Source organism: Notechis scutatus, chromosome Z (assembly GCF_049901735.1).
Source record: "Notechis scutatus isolate UNSWTSFEM ecotype Mainland chromosome Z, rNotScu1.2, whole genome shotgun sequence".
NCBI classification, from domain to species: Eukaryota; Metazoa; Chordata; class Lepidosauria; order Squamata; family Elapidae; genus Notechis; species Notechis scutatus.
In genome coordinates, this window is record NC_142025.1 from 83358850 (window position 1) to 83379938 (window position 21089).

A 21089-nucleotide genomic window follows, 5' to 3' on the forward strand; every position below is an offset into this window, starting at 1 on the left:
ACATACATATATTGTATATACAGACAGGAATTGATTTTAATCATGTGAACATTCATGTAGTGAATGGGGGCAAATTCCAAAAAATCTCTAGGAATAGTTTCAGCTGGTGTGGGCAATTTTATGTAGACAAGATAGGAAAGCTCTATATTGTAAAAGATTTTTCACTGTATTTTGTTTTGGTCCATTCTTCTTTTTTCTTTGCTAAATTATATTGTCTTTCTTTTGAACATTATGCCAAAGACAGTGTCTTTTTGGAACTAGTCTCCCTGTTCTAAGTTATTTAGTGAATATAAAACAGTATCATTAATTTATCTAGAACCATAATTTACCAAAAAGGCCAATAACAGTTGTACAGATATACCAGCATTGTGATTTTTGTTTAAATTAGTGAAAACCATAGATCCTAATGTAAATGCAATAATCTTTTGAACTTATAGTTGAAAATAAAGCACAATTCACACACACCATATGGATATTGCAGAACTGACAGAGCACCATTACTATATTCTTCATGAGAAAACTTGTCATTGCTGAGACATTTATCAAATTCGTCAGATCCTACCAGCACGGGTGTTCTTGATGGAGAATCTAAAAAGAAAGCACTTTTTATAACTGCTCTTAGCACATTTTTAAGTTTTATCAATATTAATTCAATAATGATCAAGATTAAAATTACATAATTTTTTATGTTCTGACCTTTTTAGCACTTTTCAAGAGCAATGGAAGTTATCTTTTAGAAAACATTTTTGTCTGTTATAAAAGACCACAAAGAGTTGGCAAAAGGAAACCACACAAGTTCAATTAATGATTATTTTAATTATCCAAAAATATTGAGAATGTACACAGCTATGCCACAGTATCTGTTTTCCATGTGTTATAAAACCCATAATTCCATGTTAATATTAATAATATTAAATGAATTTATTGGATAATTAATGGACTGTTGATATGGAATTCTTATATTTTTGATGGCAATATTATATCTATGTACAGGCTTCCAAATGCAAATTCCAATACATTTATCAATGCAATATTTTCAGAAAAAATCAAACTACATACTTATTCTTATTACTGAAAGAATATAAAAATTCCTTATTATAGTTTTTATCAATAGTAAACAGCATTGCTTTTTTCCCTGGTAATACTACTTGTTGATGTTACTTTTATAAAGTTAGTAAATTATGAAATACATATTTCAGTATATAATGTGATATCTTAGAAAAGATACAGGAAAGTTTCCAATAGCTAAAAGTCATTCATAATTTTTTATCAAAAATTATATTCCATCCATTTTTTAAAAAGTAATAAATCTGATAAATTACTTACGAATCAAAGGCTTCCACTTGATCACAGGCAAATGAATAACGGCATTATCATTTCGGGATTCCAAAGCTTTAGGGTTAGTAGGGAATTTATCAGAAATTCTAACTGATGATTGAAGATATAGCTGACCTCTATACATTCCTGCATATAAAATCAGCAGTAGTAATTTTATAGGACTGATAAGCTTCATTCTTTAAATTTCAAAACAGTATGTAAAAGTTTTGGGTATTCCCAAGACAGATTTTTTTTTTTAAAAAAAATCCAGTAGTGAACTAATAATTGTATATTCTCAATAGCTGAGACCACCTCATTAAAAATTAATATAAGTACAGGTGCTACCAAAGGTATGTAGATGCTCTCCCTCCATTTCCCAATTTGTTGTAAAATTAACAGTTAGATCATATTCATTATGACTAATTCCATAGGCTATGCAGCAGACACTTTGCTTTCAATGTATGACTTAATATAAAATGAAAATGGACGTAATTATTGATATTTCTAATCTGGTATTTCATAGCTTATCCTTTTCAGGCAACAATTGTAATCAGGCACTTTCTGTAGTTATGAATAAGCCTTCTATACTTCTCAATAGGCAAAACTCTTCTTGAACAAACTTCCACTTGTTGTTAGTTTTCATGTGTTCTTTTTCCTAACTATAAGTTTCACCTTTCTCCATGTTCTATGTAATGTTCAGATCAGGAATCTTAGCAGGCTGAGTCAGAACAGCCTGAAGTTGGCTTTTCAATCATTCTTGGGTACTTTTAGATGTACTGTTTGTTTTAGATCAGGGATGTCAAGGCCTGCAGGCCGCATCTGGCCTGTGATGTAGTTTCATCTGGCCTGCAGGGCTATCCTGGTCTATCTAATGCAAAAAGGAAAGATTGGGTCAGCCTGGCTTTGGCCTGGTCTATCCAATGTAAAGAAGAAACATGCCAGCAATTTGGGAGTAGTGTCAAACTAGCCACGTCCATGCAATTGGCCATGCCCACCTGCCCCCCCTCCCGAGGTCAACCACAGCCCTGATGCGGCCCTCAATGAAATTGAATTTTACACCCCTGTTTTAGATGATTATCCATCCATGACTTGAAACTGAGATAGTTTTGGCCATTATATTTCATTCCAAGAGGCGTTCATAATCTTCTGATTTCTTTGGACCCTGCACAGATTTAAGATACCCAGTGCCAAAGGCATTAAAGCAACATTATGAAGCCTCTAGTTTTCACAATAGATTTGTTCTTTACTTTAAAAGCAGCACTTTTTTTTCAGTGAAAGTAGAACTGCTGTGACTTACCCAAAGCTCTAATTTTGTTTCATTTGTCCAAAGGATATTCTTTTTCCCAGTTATATTGTGGCTTGTCAACATGCATTTTAGCCAATTCTGTTTTGGCTTCTTTTGCGCCTGTCTAAGGGAGTGTGGAGGTCGCTTTCAGTCAGGCAACAATACACAGTGCGATATTGTTGCACTGCAATCTTGGAGATCAGCCAGGATCTGTTTTGAAATTCTCAATTTTCCAACATTCAAATTATTCTTCTGTGCAATCTGGGAGCAATATTTTTCTTGCAGCCATGCTCAAGGAGATTGGCTCTAGACTCATTAATCTTAAACTTCTTGAAAAGATTAGCAGTGGTGGTCACAAAAACATGAAGCTCTTTATAGATTTTTAAAAAATCTTTATAATGCTTAGCTATTACTTCTTTGTTTCTTCCTCATAGAAAACTCATCTGCTTTACATTTTCTTGTCCATATTTACCCTGGTGCAAAGAATGACACAGAATGCTTGAATATTTTTCTCCATTCAAATAGGATGAATGACTGATACACCTGTATTAATTAAATAGTCTGCTTGAGATCACTAAAATTCAATGTCTTTTAACTTCTAAGGGGTATCAATAATTATATTTATGTCATTTTCATTTGTTTTGATATTTATAAGACTATTTTAACTCATACATCAAAAGCAAAGTGCCTGTTCTATGTACTGTAGAATAAAGCATGGTAGATACCATTTACTTATGTCAGTTTCAACCTATGATACTTCATGGAAAATTAGAACTCTGGGAAATGTGTGGCAGGATACCAATACTTTTGACCACATCTATATATCAAAGATCTGTTTACTAGAAAATTCTAAAATGTACAATATAAAATTCCACCAGCAAATAAGTTAACATCTTCTGCTTAAGCTTCCTACAAAAAGATAACCTCTACTCAGCATTTAATTATGCAAATAAATATATACAAACATATTTACCATAGTAGCATACAGATCACATCATCCAGTTTCATACTACCAACAATAAATCCAATTCAATCTGCTATCCAGGAACTTGCCTATAGAAACTTCAGAAACTTTATATAGCTAGAGAAACTTCACAGACTATATACTAGAGATGTCGCTTCAGCTTTAGATCTTATATATTTTAGGACTAAAATTTGAATAAGTAGTATGTCATATACCAGGCAAATTAGAAATATTTATAAATAAAATTTAGAAATAAAAAGTATGAAATGGCCAAGTCTAAACTTTGCGCTTAGATGTTATCCATAATTCTGAGTGACTGAGGAAATCACTTCTGAGGAGTGGTTTCATGGTGATTAAACTTAGACTGCGTTTACAATCGAGATGGGTGGCAAATGATTTTACTAAATTAAATGCTGTACCAAGCCATGATTTTCTCAAGCATTTTTTAAAAAAGCAAAGAAAACAAGCAAAAAAACATAGCTTGTTGGATTCCTTCCCAAGACGATTGCCGAACAGTAAAGGTAATTTTTTCCTTGCAAACAATCTGCAGATTTGGCTACAAAAATCTGCCAGTGCTGCTCTCTGGATTTGAATGAGAGCACTTAGGAATCACCCAAGGCAGTTTTTGGAGGACCATGAACCCAAGGGGGAAGTGAAGCCTTGAAGATTCCAGTTCCATGTGGGTGAAGTCAGAAAGTAACTGATAACCCATCTTCTCAGCAGTTTGTTTTCTTAAGCATGCCTGGGTGTTAACTTCACTTTTTGAACCTTCTGGTTTACTTTGCTTTTTATCTTTAAAAGTTGACTGGTCAATTGAATACTGATTTATTTTAACCACCTGTTGGACTCTATATGTCTCCCTCCCCCTTTTGAATAACTTCCACTTATAAGGAAACAAAGCGTGTTTTTGGATAGTGAAAGTGATTTCATTTAGTTTATATTAATATTGGACTCATCACTACAGGGTTTTGCACTTTATTAATTTGTAATTTTTTTTTTCTTTTAATCTTGGGTCAAAATATCCAGAAAATATCTACCCTGCTTTTTAATTTATTTCTTCACTTAGTTTCAGCGTTCTTTGTTTTCTGGCTAACTTACACAGACAACAATGGACCAGGCTACAGACAAGTAAGGGTGGGCGGGCCTGATATTTAAAAAAACAGCAATTGGTAACATGCAATTTTTAGTTGAAAGTTTTTTTTAAAAGTTTGATGAAATGATAATAGCTCTGAAAAATATTCAGGTGCATGTAGCTCTGGATAAATTAAGACTCTCAAAAGGAATATGATTTGAAAGTTGCAGACCTGTTGAAAAGAACAATGGACTATGAAGATCTAGACATAACTAAGTTAACTGCATACACCTCTTTGAAATTCAAGGCTGCATTCTTTTACAACAGCAGAAGTCTGATTAAATGGAGAAGTGATAAATTAGTTTTCAATAGTAAGATTTAAGATATGGGGAATGGATTTATCACATCTAATCAGAAACCATTTTCATCTGGACTTTGTTGTAAAGACCGACTGATTGCGGAGACTGAAATTATAATATTTTACCAGAAAATAATTGATAAGAGATGGCATTAAGAAACAAACATAGATATTTCATCCAGGATGAATTACTCTTAACTTTCAGAATTATTTGGGTTAGATAAGATGCTATGATAAATTTACTACAAATTGATTACAATAATAGTTTATTAACAGAGAGTTTTAAAATTTTAACATTGTGTTTTTTAACTATTATAGTTCTTTATTTTAACTATTTTGTCATTAATATACTCTATAAATGACAGGACAATAATTTACAAATAGATTTAGTAATTTAAAAATTTGGGGGCCTGTTTAGCAGGGGTTGGGAATAATATTGTAGTAATATATTAATCAGTATTCAACTAAAAGGGATCTATATGTGTATAGATAATAGAGTATTTTTTTCAATGTTTTGTTTGCTTTTTTCTTTTTTTCTAAATCTTTTGAGGTTTGTATTTTAACTTTTTTCAAATAAAATAAAAATAGAAAGAAAAAAACAGCATAACGTTGATTAAATCACAACTGACTGGTATCACATTATATACCGAGCCATATAGCAACTAAGCTAAATCCAAACAAATCACATTATGAATTAGTATGCTATCTGAACCTACCGTATTTGCCGGCGTATAAGACGACTTTTTTGCCCTGAAAAACATGCCTCCAAGTGGGGGTGTCTTATACGCCGGGAGGACTCCGACTCCCACTTCGAGCTTGAGTTGCAGCCGGGAGGAGGCTGGGGGAGCGGGGTGTGTGTGTGTGTGTGTGTGTGAGCGCGCGCTGTAGGTTAAGGATGGGGAGTCCCGGGTGGGTTATCAGGTTTTACGGTGCTTCCAACATGTGCGAACGGTGGGAGAGCGGAGAAGAGAGCGGCGAGCGCCCGCTGTGTGAAATCCTGCCGTCAAAGCAACACTGGGGGAGGCAGGGTATAAATTTACCAGGTTAATGTAGCAATGGTGATTAATGCCCAGAACATTGTTTGCGGGTATTGGGGTGTGTGTGTGTGTGGTGGTGGTGAGGAGAGGTTGTCCTTTGAATGCGGAAAAGTAGGTGTGACCTTGTGTAGGAAAATAAAGAGATCCTTTTTAGCGTGTTTGGCTTCTTTGCCTCCCTCGTTCGTTTTGACGTGGAGATAATGGCCTTCGGGCGGGAGGGGAAGAAAACGGTAGCTGGATCATTTCAAATTTCACTTACTCTCCTGCCTCACTTCAATATGTCTGAGCGACTCCAGATACTGGAAGACTTTTTGAATGAAAGTGTTACCTCCATATTTTTTTTTTAAAGAGGGCCACTTGGGGAAAAAAAAAGATTCTAAGGAATTCCTTGTTTCTTGATTAAAGAGAAGGCATTGAATATACTGTTCCTTGGCAGCCTTTTCAGTGTCCGGGTTTTTGGTTGTGTGTGTGTGTGAGAGAGAGAGAGAGAGAGAGAGATCAGCTGTATTGAGAAGAGAACGTTTCCTGTGTTCTCATTTTATTTACAACATATTTTACGCTTAATGGTAAGCAATGAAAAATATTTTTAAAACTCATTTCTAAACTCCATAGCTATTTGCATATTCTTGGTTCAAAATTGGATTAGCTCATTTCAAAATTGTCCAAAGCAGAAAAGTGCGTCAAAAAAAAAAAAAAGTGCAAAAGTGGAAGGTGTGTGGAAGAGGGGTAGTCTTATACGGCAGTATATAACAAACTCTATATTTTGAGTGGAAATGTTGGGGGGTCGTCTTATACGCCCAGTCGTCTTATACGCCGGCAAATACGGTAGATATATTTTACTGTACAGTCAATATTACAGTAAAGTATTTATGGAAATAAAGAGCAGAAAGCATATTATAATAATTTAAACATAGAAATAACTGTCTTTCCACACCCAAGTAATCAAATGACTCACTTAAGGAAAAAATAATAATTTTATCCAAGCAGAGTACACAGTGGGAACACAATCAGGTTAGAGAATGAAGGATCTACAATCAACCACCAGTGTTTACACCCCAAGTTTTTATATTATTAAACTTGGCATAGTTAATAGGACAGTGCTTTAAAAAATATGCCAGAATATTTAAAGCAACATTAAACTTTAACCTTTTAACAGTGTTGTTTCTTTTGGAAGGCTCATATGATTGTTTTCAGAGAGCATGTCTGAATTCATAGTTGCTTTAAAAGTTTAAGGAGTAGGTCATAAAATGAAGGCTGTAAAACAAGGGGTCGCCAACCTTTTGGACCTCAGGGACCACCAAACTCATTATTTTAAATTCCAGGGACCACTAACCGATTCTGTGGGTGTGGCCTAATTTGTGGGTGTGGCTTGGTCATGTGACTTGGCAGGCATGGTTTGTATGTAAATATTATAAATATTTATATAAATATTGATTTTTTTATTAAAAAAGAGCAACTTTTACCCAAAATCAGGCAAAGCAGGCAGGCAGATTGAGTTGCTCACAGAATCACAGATTCATTCAGAGATCTATCTATCTGCCAATGGCTAGCTCAGTCTTTCACATAAAATTTGCTTGCAAGCAAACTCATAAAATTTGCTAGCAAGCAAACTCACAAAATTAACTCTCAACTCACCGTGAATGTGAATATTGAATTTTTTATTAAAAAAAGAGCAACTTTTACCCAAAATCAAGCAAAGCAGGCAGGCAGATTGAGTTGCTCACAGAATCATTCAGTGATCTATATATCTGTCATCGGCTAGCTCAGTCTCTCAAATTTGCTTGCTGTGAGTCTGCACTGAATAATAGAACCTTCAGTCCTAAGGGAGGTTCAGCTGTGCTTAGCTAGAAAATAAGAAATCCAACCATTTTCTGCTTCCTAGCTAATCTAAATCTATGGGCACAGAAGAACAGATGATGATCAGGAAAAGGAAAAATAGCAATTTAGCAGGCAAGTTTGCCGAGTAAGGAGTGAGTGGGCGGGGAGGGTTCCCGCGGGCCATTTGTGCTGCGCAGCCTTGTGTTTCTGCACAGCCTGGATTAATTGCTTTGGGAGTGTGTGTGTTCTGGGGGTGATATTTCTCTGCGGCCCACCAAAATTTTCTCACGGCCCACCAGTGGGCCGTGGCCCATTTGTTGGCAACCACTGTGTTAAACTATGTGTATTATACTTTGGCCAACAACTACAAGCTATATTTATAATTTAAAAATTGCAGTCTGCTCCTTCACCCATTTAAAAGAAATGCAACCTTATCGTAGGCAATAGAGTTTATTTCTATAAATATGCACAAAATATATTTCAAAATATATAAATCTTTTCTCAATGAAAAAAGTACTGGTCATATTGTATATATGAAGCAGCAACTGCTAATGCAAAATACATTAAAAGCATAGCTCAGTTTCAAATGATTTTTCTCTTGAAAAAATCAATCTATATAAACAAAGAAACAACATAAAAATATAAACAAAATACAGAAGTTATCTATAGAGATTGGGACAAAAATGATGCCATATATTTAAATAGACAGCATACCTAAATAAACACTGGATTCAGTAGCTCCTCGAGCAGCTTCTACAAGATCTTCTTCATCCTCTAAGATGTTGTTATTAGAGGTATAGCTTGTGTCATCAAAGAGACTGATGGGTATTACTTTGCCATCTTTCACCAACCAAGCAGAAGCAACTGGAGTGCAAAACTGAAAATAAATCATTTAAAAAATACATTCAATAAATGTGTTTTTAATGCAGAAGGTTTTACAAATACAAGGAACACTTTATACATAAGATAATTCTTTTAAAAAGTTTAAATTCCACAATACTAAAAGAAAATGAAAAATGTTTTGATAACATGAAGTTTCTGAACAGCATTAACATATTTCCCATCTTCAGTACCTGGTATTCCCATTCCAGATGTCCTTCCTTCTTATTAAATGCCATAACCTTCCAGTCAGCTACTGAAACCTTTATCACTGTATCCTTCATTGTAGCTTCCTGTTCTTCTACTTCCGAAATAATTTTAGAATCTTCTTTGTTAATATTTGATTTCATATTCCCTTCAAGAAATCCTACCCTTGTTTCAGTCTCCGGGAGATAACGTAGTTCAAAATGACCAACGCTAAAATTCCACCTTTAAAAAAAGGGCAAGACTGTGATTCCATATCAGTTCTATCATACTGTTTCTGAAATAATGCATGCTAACATTCAGAAACATAGTAAAACTAGGTTGGTATAACTAATTTCCAATGTACTACTATTAACTAAAAACTGGATTAAGTGAGAAAATCTATAAGCTTGATAAAAAAGTACCTCAACATCTGTCTTATATTCGCATGTTTTTTTTTCCAGGAGGAAGTATTTATTAAATTATGTCATTTGTTAATTATAGAACAAGAAAGTTATATGTTGATATATAAGTTAATATTCACTGCTTACATTTTATCTTTACAGTAATTTCCAACCTTTTGTCCTTTAACACAGTGATCCCCAACCTTTTTGACGCCGCGACCCGGTACCGGCATCAGCTGGGCGCCGCGCCCGGTGCAAGCATGAACTGGCGCCGCCATCTTTTTGACGAAAAAGTGCTTCCGGTGATCTCACCGAAGCACTTTTCGTCAAAAGATGGCGCGCCATGCGCTCGGTGAGCTTTTTCGGGTAGAAATGGCTTTCTACCGGAAAAGCTCACTGGAAACGCTAGCGCCGCCATCTTTTGATGAAAAGTGCTTCCAGTGAGCTTTCTACCTGGAAAAGCTCACTGGAAGCACTTTTTACCAAAAAGATGGCGGCGCCCAGCAACCAGCGGCCCGGTAAGACTTGTTCCGCGGACCGGTCTAGATATATTCTGAAGTCTTTCCATTATTAAATGCTGTTGTTGTGGTGGCAATCAAAAGAAAATTGAGAGGAAAGGTAATTATGCTTTCTGCTGAATAATCTTCTCTAGCCATAGAAGATTCCAATACAGATAATCCATGACTTGTAACTGTTCATTTAGTGATCATTTGAAGTTACAATGACGCTGAAAAAAGAGACTTATGACTATTTTTCACACTTACAACCATTCCAGCATGTCCACGGTGATGAGATAAAAGTCAGACACTTGGCAACTGGCATTCATTTATGATGGTTGCGGTGTTCCAGAGTCATGTAATCACCTTTTGCAACTTTCTAACAAGCAAAGTCAATGTGGAAGTCAAGTTCGCTTAAAAGCCATGTTACTAATTTAACAACTTCAGCAAGAAAGGTTGTAAAATAGCGCAAGTCATTTAACAATTGTCTTGCTTAGGAACAGAAATTTTGGCCTCAATTGTGGTCTTAAGTTCAAGGACTACCTGTACTAACCTTGGGATGCAAGTATATCATGCAGAAACCATGGGGAAGAATTATATAGTCATTAAGACATAATAATAGTATATTATACATACTTTTCATTGCCGCTGCGGGGCCCAACAGCACGAACAGTTTTCTGAGTTCTATGTAGGAGAAGAATATCTTCCTGCTCTATCTCATCATCATCCCAGCGACGACAGCCCATTGCTGAACATATGTATTTAACCTGGGGCCAGAAGGACATATTTAATTCAACAGGTTCTCCCTTAGTTCTGACATTTCATGTTCTATTCCATTTTTATAATTCAATTCAAAAAGTAAAAATGTATACCCCAAGTCATATATAAACGGTGCTTCATTTAGAGCAAACTCAACAATTAAAGGACTTACTCATACCCTAGTGTTTTTGAGAGAAAATATTTTGTGTTTTTTATTACAAATCATATTGGTAATTACTGAATTACATAAGTGAAATAAATTAAACATGCAATTTGTGATATGACTGAAACTGGCAAAAGGCAAGCTAGCTTTTACAAAGCTTTATAAAATGTTAGCAGATAGGTTGTCTATAAACAATTTCAAAAACCCATAAACATTAAGTGTCAAACTGTTGCCAAACCCTAACCCTTTTTTTACCTTTCCTGAATATGAACTCAGCCCATATGTTGTCCGGGACTTTCCTCCAACCAGAACTACATCATCCCCAAATCTGTAGGATGATTCAAGAAGTGACTCAACAGTGAATGGAACAGCTTCAATGCTCTCTCTGTCACGATCCCACTGGAAAAGATCTCCATCCAAGGAGGGAATTATCATTTTATTCCCAAACACCTACAAAATATTCAAATAGAAGTATACATTTTAATAATGAAAAAAAGAATACAATGGTGAGCAGAATATAGAAACATTTAAAATCAAAAATGATCCAGATCAATAGAAAAATGCCACAATAATGACTCATAAAAGTAATTAACCAATGCATGTCCACAATTGTGCATTGGCCCATGTTTTTCAAAGTACATTCTATGACACAAATTATCATTTACTTCAGTTATAAACTGATTTCTAAGTCAGCGAGATAAACTGATTTCTTAGTCAGCTAGATAAACTGACTTCTAAGCTAATTTATCTGTGTCTATCTCAGCCAGATTACTTCATTATTTTTACCTGTTCTCTTCTCAATAAACCATCCAAGGATTGAAAATTCAATTTTGATGCAAATCAATGTTTTAAGGCATGTTAAGTTTATAACGATAGATTATAAATGTGCCTCATCACTTCTTTAAAAGAGATTTAAATGATTTTTGATTTGATGGAAAATCATAAACAGTAATTTTTCCTGAGAATGGAAGGTATAGTGAACTCTAATGATATACCTGATGTAGGCTATGAGAAAAAGAATGGAACAGGAAGACTTTCTTCTTGTGGAAAGAATAATAATTTAGGGTTGAAATCATGCTAAATTTTCTACAGGTTGATTACAGTAACAATTTGTTAAGAGATGGCTTAAGAATTTCAATCTTGTCTTTCTCTTATTATTGTTCACAATTTTTACTACTTTTATATATTTCATTATTGTTATTTTCTCTGTTAACTATTTTGTTATAATATGATTTATAGATTTTAGGCTAATAATTTGTAAACAGATTTAGTATTTTAATAGTTTAAAATTCTTTTGGCCTGTTACGTAAGTGGTGGGAAACTAACATTGCTGTATTATATTTTACATGTTTTCTTTTTAATGTCTTTTTTGTTGTGTTTTTTTAAATTCTTTTGTCCTTTTTAAATATTTTGGTGTTTAATATTTTAATCTTCTTTGAACAAACTAACCCCTCCTCCCCAAAGGAAGTGTTTCTTATACAAAACTGAAATGTGCATATACTTGAGATTTTCTTGTTGCATTTTCAAAATAGCAGACTCCATGTCTTTGTACAAATTACTTTCAAGGCTAAATATATAATTTGTGGGCCTGTTATTCAAAAATAAAATTTATAAGCCCCTTCAGGATATAGAATAGTTTGTTAAGAGTTCTTAGGTCTCAGCCATTGTCTCTTCCAGAAAAAAAGAAAAAGAAATAATTTGCTGCTCTTAGATAAGGGATTCACTGCATTTTGGATCAAAAACAAGGAAAGGTCTTACTCTAAAAGATAAAAAGCCACATGTAATTTCAATAATATATGGAACAAAATCTGGCAGAGGTATAAGCACAAATCAAGAGTAGAACTGGAACATATATTATTAACATGCAACAAATTATAGATACTAAATTTCATCCTAGACAAGAGCAGGAATAAAGCAACAGAATTCCAAGGATAGTATAATTATATAACAATTTGTAATTAACATATATGCATGGGACCACCTCATTTACCTAATGAAAAATTTCTAAAATGGCACAGAAGCAACAATTTGAATGAAATATGAAACATCTAAATAATTCAAATTTGGGAAAGGAAAGGTTTAAGTTAAATAATTTAACTTGTTAGGTAAAGCAAAAAAAAGGTCAGAAGTATGTAAAAAGCTAGATGAAAAAATTATCCACTTTAATACATGCAAGCTATATTCACAATGGCTCCATCGTATGTGAATATATCTCTTCACTGAAACTACTGATGTCTTAAGAAATGAATATGCTACCAAAATAAGTATCTCTACAGGTAAACCTTAAATTACAATCACTCATCCAGCAGCTGTTCAAGGTTATAGCACTATATGAAGGGGATTTAATCCAATACCCAATTCTCAGCTTCAGTCATGTGATTGCAGGTGTTGTGATGTTCCTTCCTGGCTTTCCACAAGCATAGTCAATGGGAAAGCTGATGTGAAGTTAAACTGCCTGTCAGCTGGTGCTCCATTTAAAATCCAGGAAAGAAATACTTAGACTCTTGTAATTAGAGAAAAGATGTCTTTTACTGGAAGTCAGTGGTAGCAACAAGAAAATTCTGAATCTGGGGAAATAGGCACGTACATCACATATATCAAGGGAGTGAAATGTTCCCATCCCCAACAGTTCAAAAGGTTCTTCCAATTAAAAGTTGTGAACTTCATCATGCAGATGATTAGTTGACCTTGGCTTAGTCAGATAAAGGTTTGCAGTTGTGCAGAGAAGAGAAAGCTAAGCAGGAATCAGAAACCCTCTCCAGTTTATACAATATCAGTTAGTAACACTTTAGGCTCACGTCCCATACATTTCCCCCTTCCACCACCACCCTACTCATGACAGCCAGAAAGAAGCAAAGGAAAGGAGGAAGATCTTGAAGGCTGACACTGCCACTTTTTCACCAACTTGCCTGGGACTCTAACCCTGCTTAATAACCAAAGTGACCTTGGAATTATTTATTTATTTATTTATTTATTTATTTGATTTGCCAATTGTTTACAAGATAATAAGTATAAGTGTATACATAGTTGTGAATACATGAAATGGGTACATATAAGAAAAATAAAAGAAGAATAGGAGAAACAATAGGACAGGGACGGTAGGCACGTTGGTGCGCTTATGCACGCCCCCTACAGACCTCTTAGGAAAGGGGTGAGGTCAATAGAAGACAGTCTAAGGTTAAAGTTTTTGGGGTTTGGGGAAGAAACTACAGAGTCGGGTAGAGTATTCTAGACATTGACCACTCTATTGCTGAAGTCGTATTTCCTGCAATCAAGTTTGGTGCGGTTAACTTTGAGTTTGTATCTATTGTGTGCTCTTGTGTTGTTATGGTTGAAGCTGAAGTATTCATTGACAGGTAGGACATTGCAATGTATGATTTTATATACCATGCTTAAATCAGACCGAAGACGGCGTAATTCAAGGTTTTCTAGTTCTAGAATTTCAAGTCTGGTGGCATAAGGTATTCTACAACGAGTAGAAGAGTGGAGAACTCTTCTTGTGAAATATTTCTGGACTTTCTCAATTGTGCTAATATCAGATACGTAATGTGGGTTCCAGACTGATGAACTGTATTCGAGTATTGGTCTAGCAAATGTTTTGTATGCTCTGGTTAGTAGTGTGATATTACCAGAGAAAAAGCTACGTAGGATTAGGTTAACAACTCTTAATGCCTTTTTGGCTATGTAGTTGCAGTGGGCTCTAGCACTTAGATCATTAGAGGTGAGTATTCCAAGGTCCTTTACAGAGCTTGGATCATCAACAAGATCTTGACTATTCAGCTTGTATTTTATTTTCTGATTTTTTTTGCCAATATGTAAGACAGAGCATTTATTTGTTGAGATTTGAAGTTGCCATTTGTTTGACCATTCGGATACATAGTCAAGATCTTTTTGTAGGGTAGCAGTATTGTCTGTGGTATTGAACAGCTTTACATCATCAGCGAAGAGAACGCAATTGCTCTTAATATGATCACAGAGGTCATTTATGTAGAGTATGAAGATAGTTGGTCCTAGAACACTGCCTTGGGGGACACCACTATTGACAGGTACAGAATTTGATAGGACGCTCCCAATTTTGACCATTTGTTGTCTGTTTGCCAGGAATGCTTCTATCCAGTTATTCAGTTGTCCAGATACCATAGGATTTTATTTTTAGGAGTAGTTTGTCGTGTACCACTGAATCAAAGGCTTTACAGAAGTCTATGTAGATTGCGTCTATTGCTTTGCCCTGGTCGAGTTGTGTCGTCCATATGTTTTTGCAGTGTAAGAGTTGCAGATTACAGGATAGTTTTTTTCTGAAACCAAATTGTTTATTGGAGAGTAGGTTGTTTGTCTCTAAGTGGAGGATGATGGATTGGTTAATAATTGATTCCATGACTTTACAGGTGACGCAGCATAAGGAGATTGGTCTGTAATTTTCAACTAGGCTTGGGTCTCCTTTTTGAAGATGGGGATGACTGTGGCTTGTGACCATAGGTTAGGCAAGGAGCTGGTCCTGAAAGATTTTTCAAAGATTATGCTTAGAGGTTTGGCTATGGCAGTGGATAGCTTTTTTTAAGAAGTAGGCACATATTCCATCCGGTCCAATAGATAGAGATGGTTTTAGATTGCGTAGTGCTTTTTCAACATTGTCTTCTGTAAAATCGATATGTATTAGATCATTGTTGTTATCTGTGGTACGGCTAGGAAATACTGGGCATGATCCATTGCTGTTTACAATACTGAGCCGAAGAATGTGTTAAAGATGTTGGCTTTAATGGTGTCGTCGTTGCAGTCTTTACCATCAGGTCCTATCAAGGGTGGGATAGACCTTGAGTCTTTTAGTTTGTTGTTTACAAAATTGCAAAAGGCACGGGTGGAATTGGTGCTTAGAAGGTTTTCCTCTTGTTTAATGTGATAATTGATGCATTCGGTCTTTATCTGGTGGCATAAATTATGATGGCAACCAAGATTGCATTGCTACATGATGCAGTCACATGACATCATATTTTACCATTCTGCACCTTAGCAACAAAAAATCTGTTACCAATTAACTAAACACAAACAAGCCAGATCACCCTGCCAATATTTAAAAATAAGTTAAGTTAAGAACTACTGAGGAAGCAAAATGGCAGAGATCAAGAGAGAAATCTGAAAAGTTTTAGTTCAAGACAAAATAACATACTGCCTAAATGGTAGAGCTGATTTCTAGAATAGTACAGATTATCATTAAGGTTAAGACCATCATTAATGATTAAGATCTTTAAGCATATCCTGCTTGAAAGTATTTTTTAATTCTTACACATATTTCTTAACAAAAACAAGCAGACTAGATATCATGGCATCCACCTTGAGGTCCAACACTCACACAAAGATGTTTCCACAATCACTCCAATAAACTGTTTTGAAAGAACTCCAAATTGGTAATATGATTGGTTTTGGAGAATGTTTCTTGTAAAAAATGTTACAATTGGTCATACTCTGAAAGTGAACTATGAATTCTTGAAATCCTAGATTAAGAATCGAATGGATTATACTGTTACTCCTGGTTAATATACATTAGCGTTACAGAGCTAATGTATAGTTTTAAAAGAAAAAAAGTGTTTCTAAACTTTATTATTGAACAAGACAACAAGAATTCATTTGCATGTTCATTTCTAATTTTTCTCCTCATTCATGGTAGCAAGAAGTGTACATAAGGTGATGAAATCATTGTAAATCCAGACTAAAAATATGGAAATATTCCCATTGAAAGAATAAGGAGATTCAACTACACTAAGAAATCAGTAAGGACATATGACTAGTTATGGAAATGACATTATCCTCTTTCCATTTGTCCTTAAACATTACCTCACCTCCTATTGCGAGAATGAATCATTTGCAGTTATCCTAATCCATGGAATTTAAATTATGTTAAATTTCTTACATATATTAACTTGTTCAATCACCATTACAATCAATACATGTTGTAATGCATCTGACCTGTTTTTTCCCCATCCTTCACTTGAAGACAGAAAGATTGGAGGGAAGGGATTGTTGGGATTGTTGCTCTGTCGCACACTGAAAACAATGGGATTGTGTTGGGAGACCAGGGCTAGGAGTTGCAGGCACATTGCAGAAACAGCTTACAGTACCCTCTTGACATCTTTTCCACTTCAGTCTCTCTGCTCTGTGAGGGGGGGGGAAGCAAGCAATTTTTGTAGGTAATCTCTCCTATGCCTGATACTGATCAAAGAAGGGATTGGTTACAGAAATTGTTTGCTCCCCTTGTACCTCATGCAAGCTTGCACACTTTATCAGATTTCCAATTAAAAATCATTAGGAATGAGTTCTATGTTCCCAGCATTCCTTGTACTTCTAACTAGCAGAGGCAAAGAAACATCTTAGTTTAATTAACCCCTCCCTACAAATTCTAAAAACCAGTGATTAAACACACTAATCTTACCTCTGGTTTACTAAGACTAGATGAAACAAGAGAACCTGATGCCACGTCCAGATCCCACTGTTTTCTACCACTGTTTTCTGGATCTAAAGCAGAAATCCGTCCATCCAAAGTACTTATAATTATTAATGATCTGCAAATAAAAAACATGTTCATAAGAACAAAAAATCCAAGATGTACCTAACAACAATCTGTAACCAATTTTTCAATTTTATTAACTATAATTATTTTTTCACAACTTTATTGCCATTTTTTTCTTAATAACTTTTTCCCCTTGAAAAATAAATTAAAAAGAATAGCCTACTAAAATCAGAGTGGTGCCTCAAAAATGTTGACGATTATATAGAGATCTTTTTGTAACTTCAAATGCCAAATGCAATTAATTGCTAACATTATTCTGTGCTTTATATTAGTTTACACTACTCAAGGTTTATTTCCTAGAAACCAACTTCCAATGGTTTAGAATTAATGCTAGTTTATTTATTTAGCATTTTATTAACATACTGTAACAAAATAATATATGGATGTGTGTTTGTGTATGTTCCAGCATAATTCTGGAACGCCTTGAGTAATTTCAACCAAATGTGGTACACAAATAACTTACCCTCTGGAAAAAAAATACTGTGGGGGTAAGACATCCCTAACACCCCTCGGTGTGTGTGTGTGTGGGGGGGTGATGCCTTAAAATGGCTTCTACTGTACAGCACAGTGGAGTTGCCATGGTTAACGGCTTCACAGTACTCCATAAGGGGGTTTCCTCTGGTAAGGGGCCTCAGCTTCAAGCACAGAGGGCAAGTTGTTGGGGGAAGTGCCTGCTAATGCAGATAATCACCTCAAAGGCTGTTCCCTGTAGAATTTTTCCAAGACTGTTGGCCAGAGCAATTAGGTCTCTTATTCTCACCACAGTCGTTGAGGTAATAGGACCAGGGCCAGGATGCCTCCAAGGAAACATCAGGCGATTGACCAAGTGCAATCAAAGACTACAAAAATGAAACACCAGTGTAGACAAGAAACTCCAGAGGAGAGGAAGAGACAGCAAGGCCGCTACTACATCTAGAACTTCAGAGACAGTACAACAGCATGAGTCCCAACTACAGGATAAGAGAGAGAGCTGCTATATCTAGACATTCAGAGACAGTACATCGTGAAGTGTTTCTAGCCAGCTTCCCATAAGCAAAGTCAAGATGGCAGGAAGTCACAAATCATAGTCACAGGAGGTCTTTTTTATACATTGCTGAATTTAAACCAGGATGAATAATTGGCCACAGAACCATTTGTTGCTTCAGATTCAACAGGGAAGAATGTTTTAGAATGAGCGGGAATGAGAATAAATTTAATGAGTTTGTTTGGGATCATTGCACAGTTACAGGTAATTCTTGACTCACCACTGGTCAGTTAACAAGTTAACTTTTGTCTGAAATTACAATAGATCAGAACAGACCCATAAAGCACCTCTGGCTGTTGTAAAATGTCATGCTATCCCCTTGCAAACATGTGACTTCATTTCAGATGAAGACCTATTGTATTGGTCATGTGACTATGATTTGCAATTTTTTGGGTCAGTTTTTGACATTTTTCTGGCAAAAAAGTCCATTTAGAGGAATGGGTTACTGACCGTGGTGATTCATTTAAAGACCACTGCAAAAGAAGTAAAATCAGGTTTGTTCATGTGGGTGCATTGACTTATGACCCCAAATCCAGTCCCAATTGTGATAAGTCAATCACTACTTAGGCTTCCTTATGAACTATTTGTTCAGTGATCAAAGTTACAACAGTGCAAAAGTAAGAAAAGACTTATGATAGGTCATCACACTTATGACCACTTCAGCATTTCCAGTCACATGATCAAAATTTGGGCATTTGATAACCTACCTGCAGTTATGATAGTTTATAGCAGTATCTCAGTCATGTTCTCCTTCCCTGAGTGAACTGTCTTCTCTTCAACTCCCACCCCAACCTATTTACTCTCCCCATCTGCCTTTTTTGTCACCTGTACGGTTTGGCTGATGAAGCAACTGCTGTATTCCTCCGCTGCCACCCAGCTGCCAGCCCCTTTTTACTCCTTAGCATGTCTTCCTCTTCGTTTTCATCTGCTTCCCCTTCTCTCCTCTGAGTCACCATTAGTGATGGACTCACCTCTGACTTTCATCCATTTCCCTACAGCTAGGCTCCTGATAGGCCTGACCCATATTAGCAGTCTCAGCCTGCTCTTTCTAGGATCATGGACCATCATCATAGCATCATCATCTCCCTGGAGTAGTGGACACCAAGGAGAGGAGGCAGTAGCAAGTTCAACGTAGATTGGACATGATAGATACTGAGGACAAGGAAGAAGACAATGACAGCTGCACATAGGAAGTCAAGGAGGAATCTATATTGGGGACAGTGGTGGTAGCAGATATATCACAGTAGAATATAGTGGCATCTTCATCTCACCTGTGCTGTGCAGGGTAGCCAAAAGAGCAGAAATTGGGGGAGATAGGAGGATGTAGGAAGTTGAAGTAGAGGCAAGGGGAAGAGAAGGAAGTCAACCTCTTTTGTCTCAGTGATCTCCTGAAAGTGTCCCCCGTCTGGGAAAAACTGAGACCAGGGCTTGGAAAGGCTGATCTGGAAATGGCTTGAATAGGGGTAAAAGGTATCAAGTGTTTCTAGCCAGCTTCCCATAAGCAAAATCAAGATGGCAGGAAGTCACAAATCATAGTCACAGGAGGTCTTCACCTAAACACGGAATTGGCCCTGTTTAATAACTATAACTGGGATTACCATTGCTAAGTCATGTGGTTACATGATGCTTCATTTAACTACTGCTTCACTGATGCTACCTCAATAGGGATCAGAATTTCCATTGCTAAGCAAAGTGATCGAGTTATACTTGACTTTAATGTCTTTTTATCACAGTTGATAGGTAAATCATTGCAGTTGTTAAGTTAGCAAAGTCATTGTTAAGTGAATTCCTCATTGATTTTGCTTATCAGAAGGTCACAAAAGGTGATCTTATGACCCAGGGCACTGCAACTGTCCTATAAAATTCAGCAGCTGAATTTTGATCAAGTGACCATGGGGATGCTCCAATGGCCGTAACTTTATAAACAGTCACTAAATGAAGTATTGTAAATCAAGTGCTACCTGTATTGCATTAATGGCATGATTCACAATTGAGCCTAAAATTTTTGTTGCTAAGTGAAACATCTGTTAAGTGAATTTTGCCTTATTTTACAATCTTTCTTGACATGTTAAGTGAATCGCTGCAATTGTTACATTAGTAATAAGGTTGTTATGTAAATCTGGCTTCGTCATTCACTATATTTGTCAGAATGTCACAAAAGGTAAGTTACATGACACTGGAACATAGTAATCATCATAAATATAAGTTAGTTGCCTAGTGTCTGGATTTTGATCACATGGCCATGCTGCAACAGTTGTAAGTGTGAAAAATGGTCATGTCACCTTTTTCAGTGCTGTTTTAACTTTGAATGGTCACTAAATTGTTGAACATGAAGGATTACCTGTACTTCCCAAGTATCTGGGATAGGCAGATATGAATCTATATATATAAAAGCAAAATACCATTCAAGCATCATCACAAAATCTCCAGAACTGTAAAGCCTACAAACTTGAAATTTGGCATGTATGTTCTCCTCTTGGTTTCTAGGTGCTCACTAAGAAAGGATTTTTTGAAATGACCATCAGAGCATTAGTATTTCGTATATTCTTATTAACACGCTCTCAGGGGTGGGATTGTACAGGTTCGAGTGAACTGGATGCTAAGCTTTCACCTGGTTCGCCCAACCGGTATTTAACCAACCTGTTGGCCCCACTCACCCCACCCTTCCTAGGAGTCTCCACACAATGTAAGTGCAGGGTCCACATGGAGGCTCTGGGAGGGGGGGAAACGGACCTGCTTCCGGAGGGCTTCCGGAGCCCAGGGGAGG

General features: G+C 36.0%; 1 protein-coding gene across 3 annotated transcripts in view; it reads right to left on the reverse strand.

Moving 5' to 3' along the window:
- EIF2AK3 (eukaryotic translation initiation factor 2 alpha kinase 3) overlaps positions 1-21089 on the reverse strand; it is a 44520-nt gene that overhangs the window by 19861 nt on the left and 3570 nt on the right. For 2 of the 3 annotated variants that reach the window (XM_026679877.2, XM_087945858.1), the window contains exons 2-8: positions 17161-17290; positions 10992-11186; positions 10451-10581; positions 8925-9159; positions 8566-8728; positions 1327-1464; positions 466-588 (exon numbers count right to left, since the gene is read on the reverse strand). In XM_026679877.2, the coding sequence (XP_026535662.1) occupies positions 466-588; positions 1327-1464; positions 8566-8728; positions 8925-9159; positions 10451-10581; positions 10992-11186; positions 17161-17290 (1115 nt within the window). The remainder of the gene's footprint in view (positions 1-465; positions 589-1326; positions 1465-8565; positions 8729-8924; positions 9160-10450; positions 10582-10991; positions 11187-17160; positions 17291-21089) is intronic. The other variant, XM_026679878.2, reaches the window with a different exon arrangement.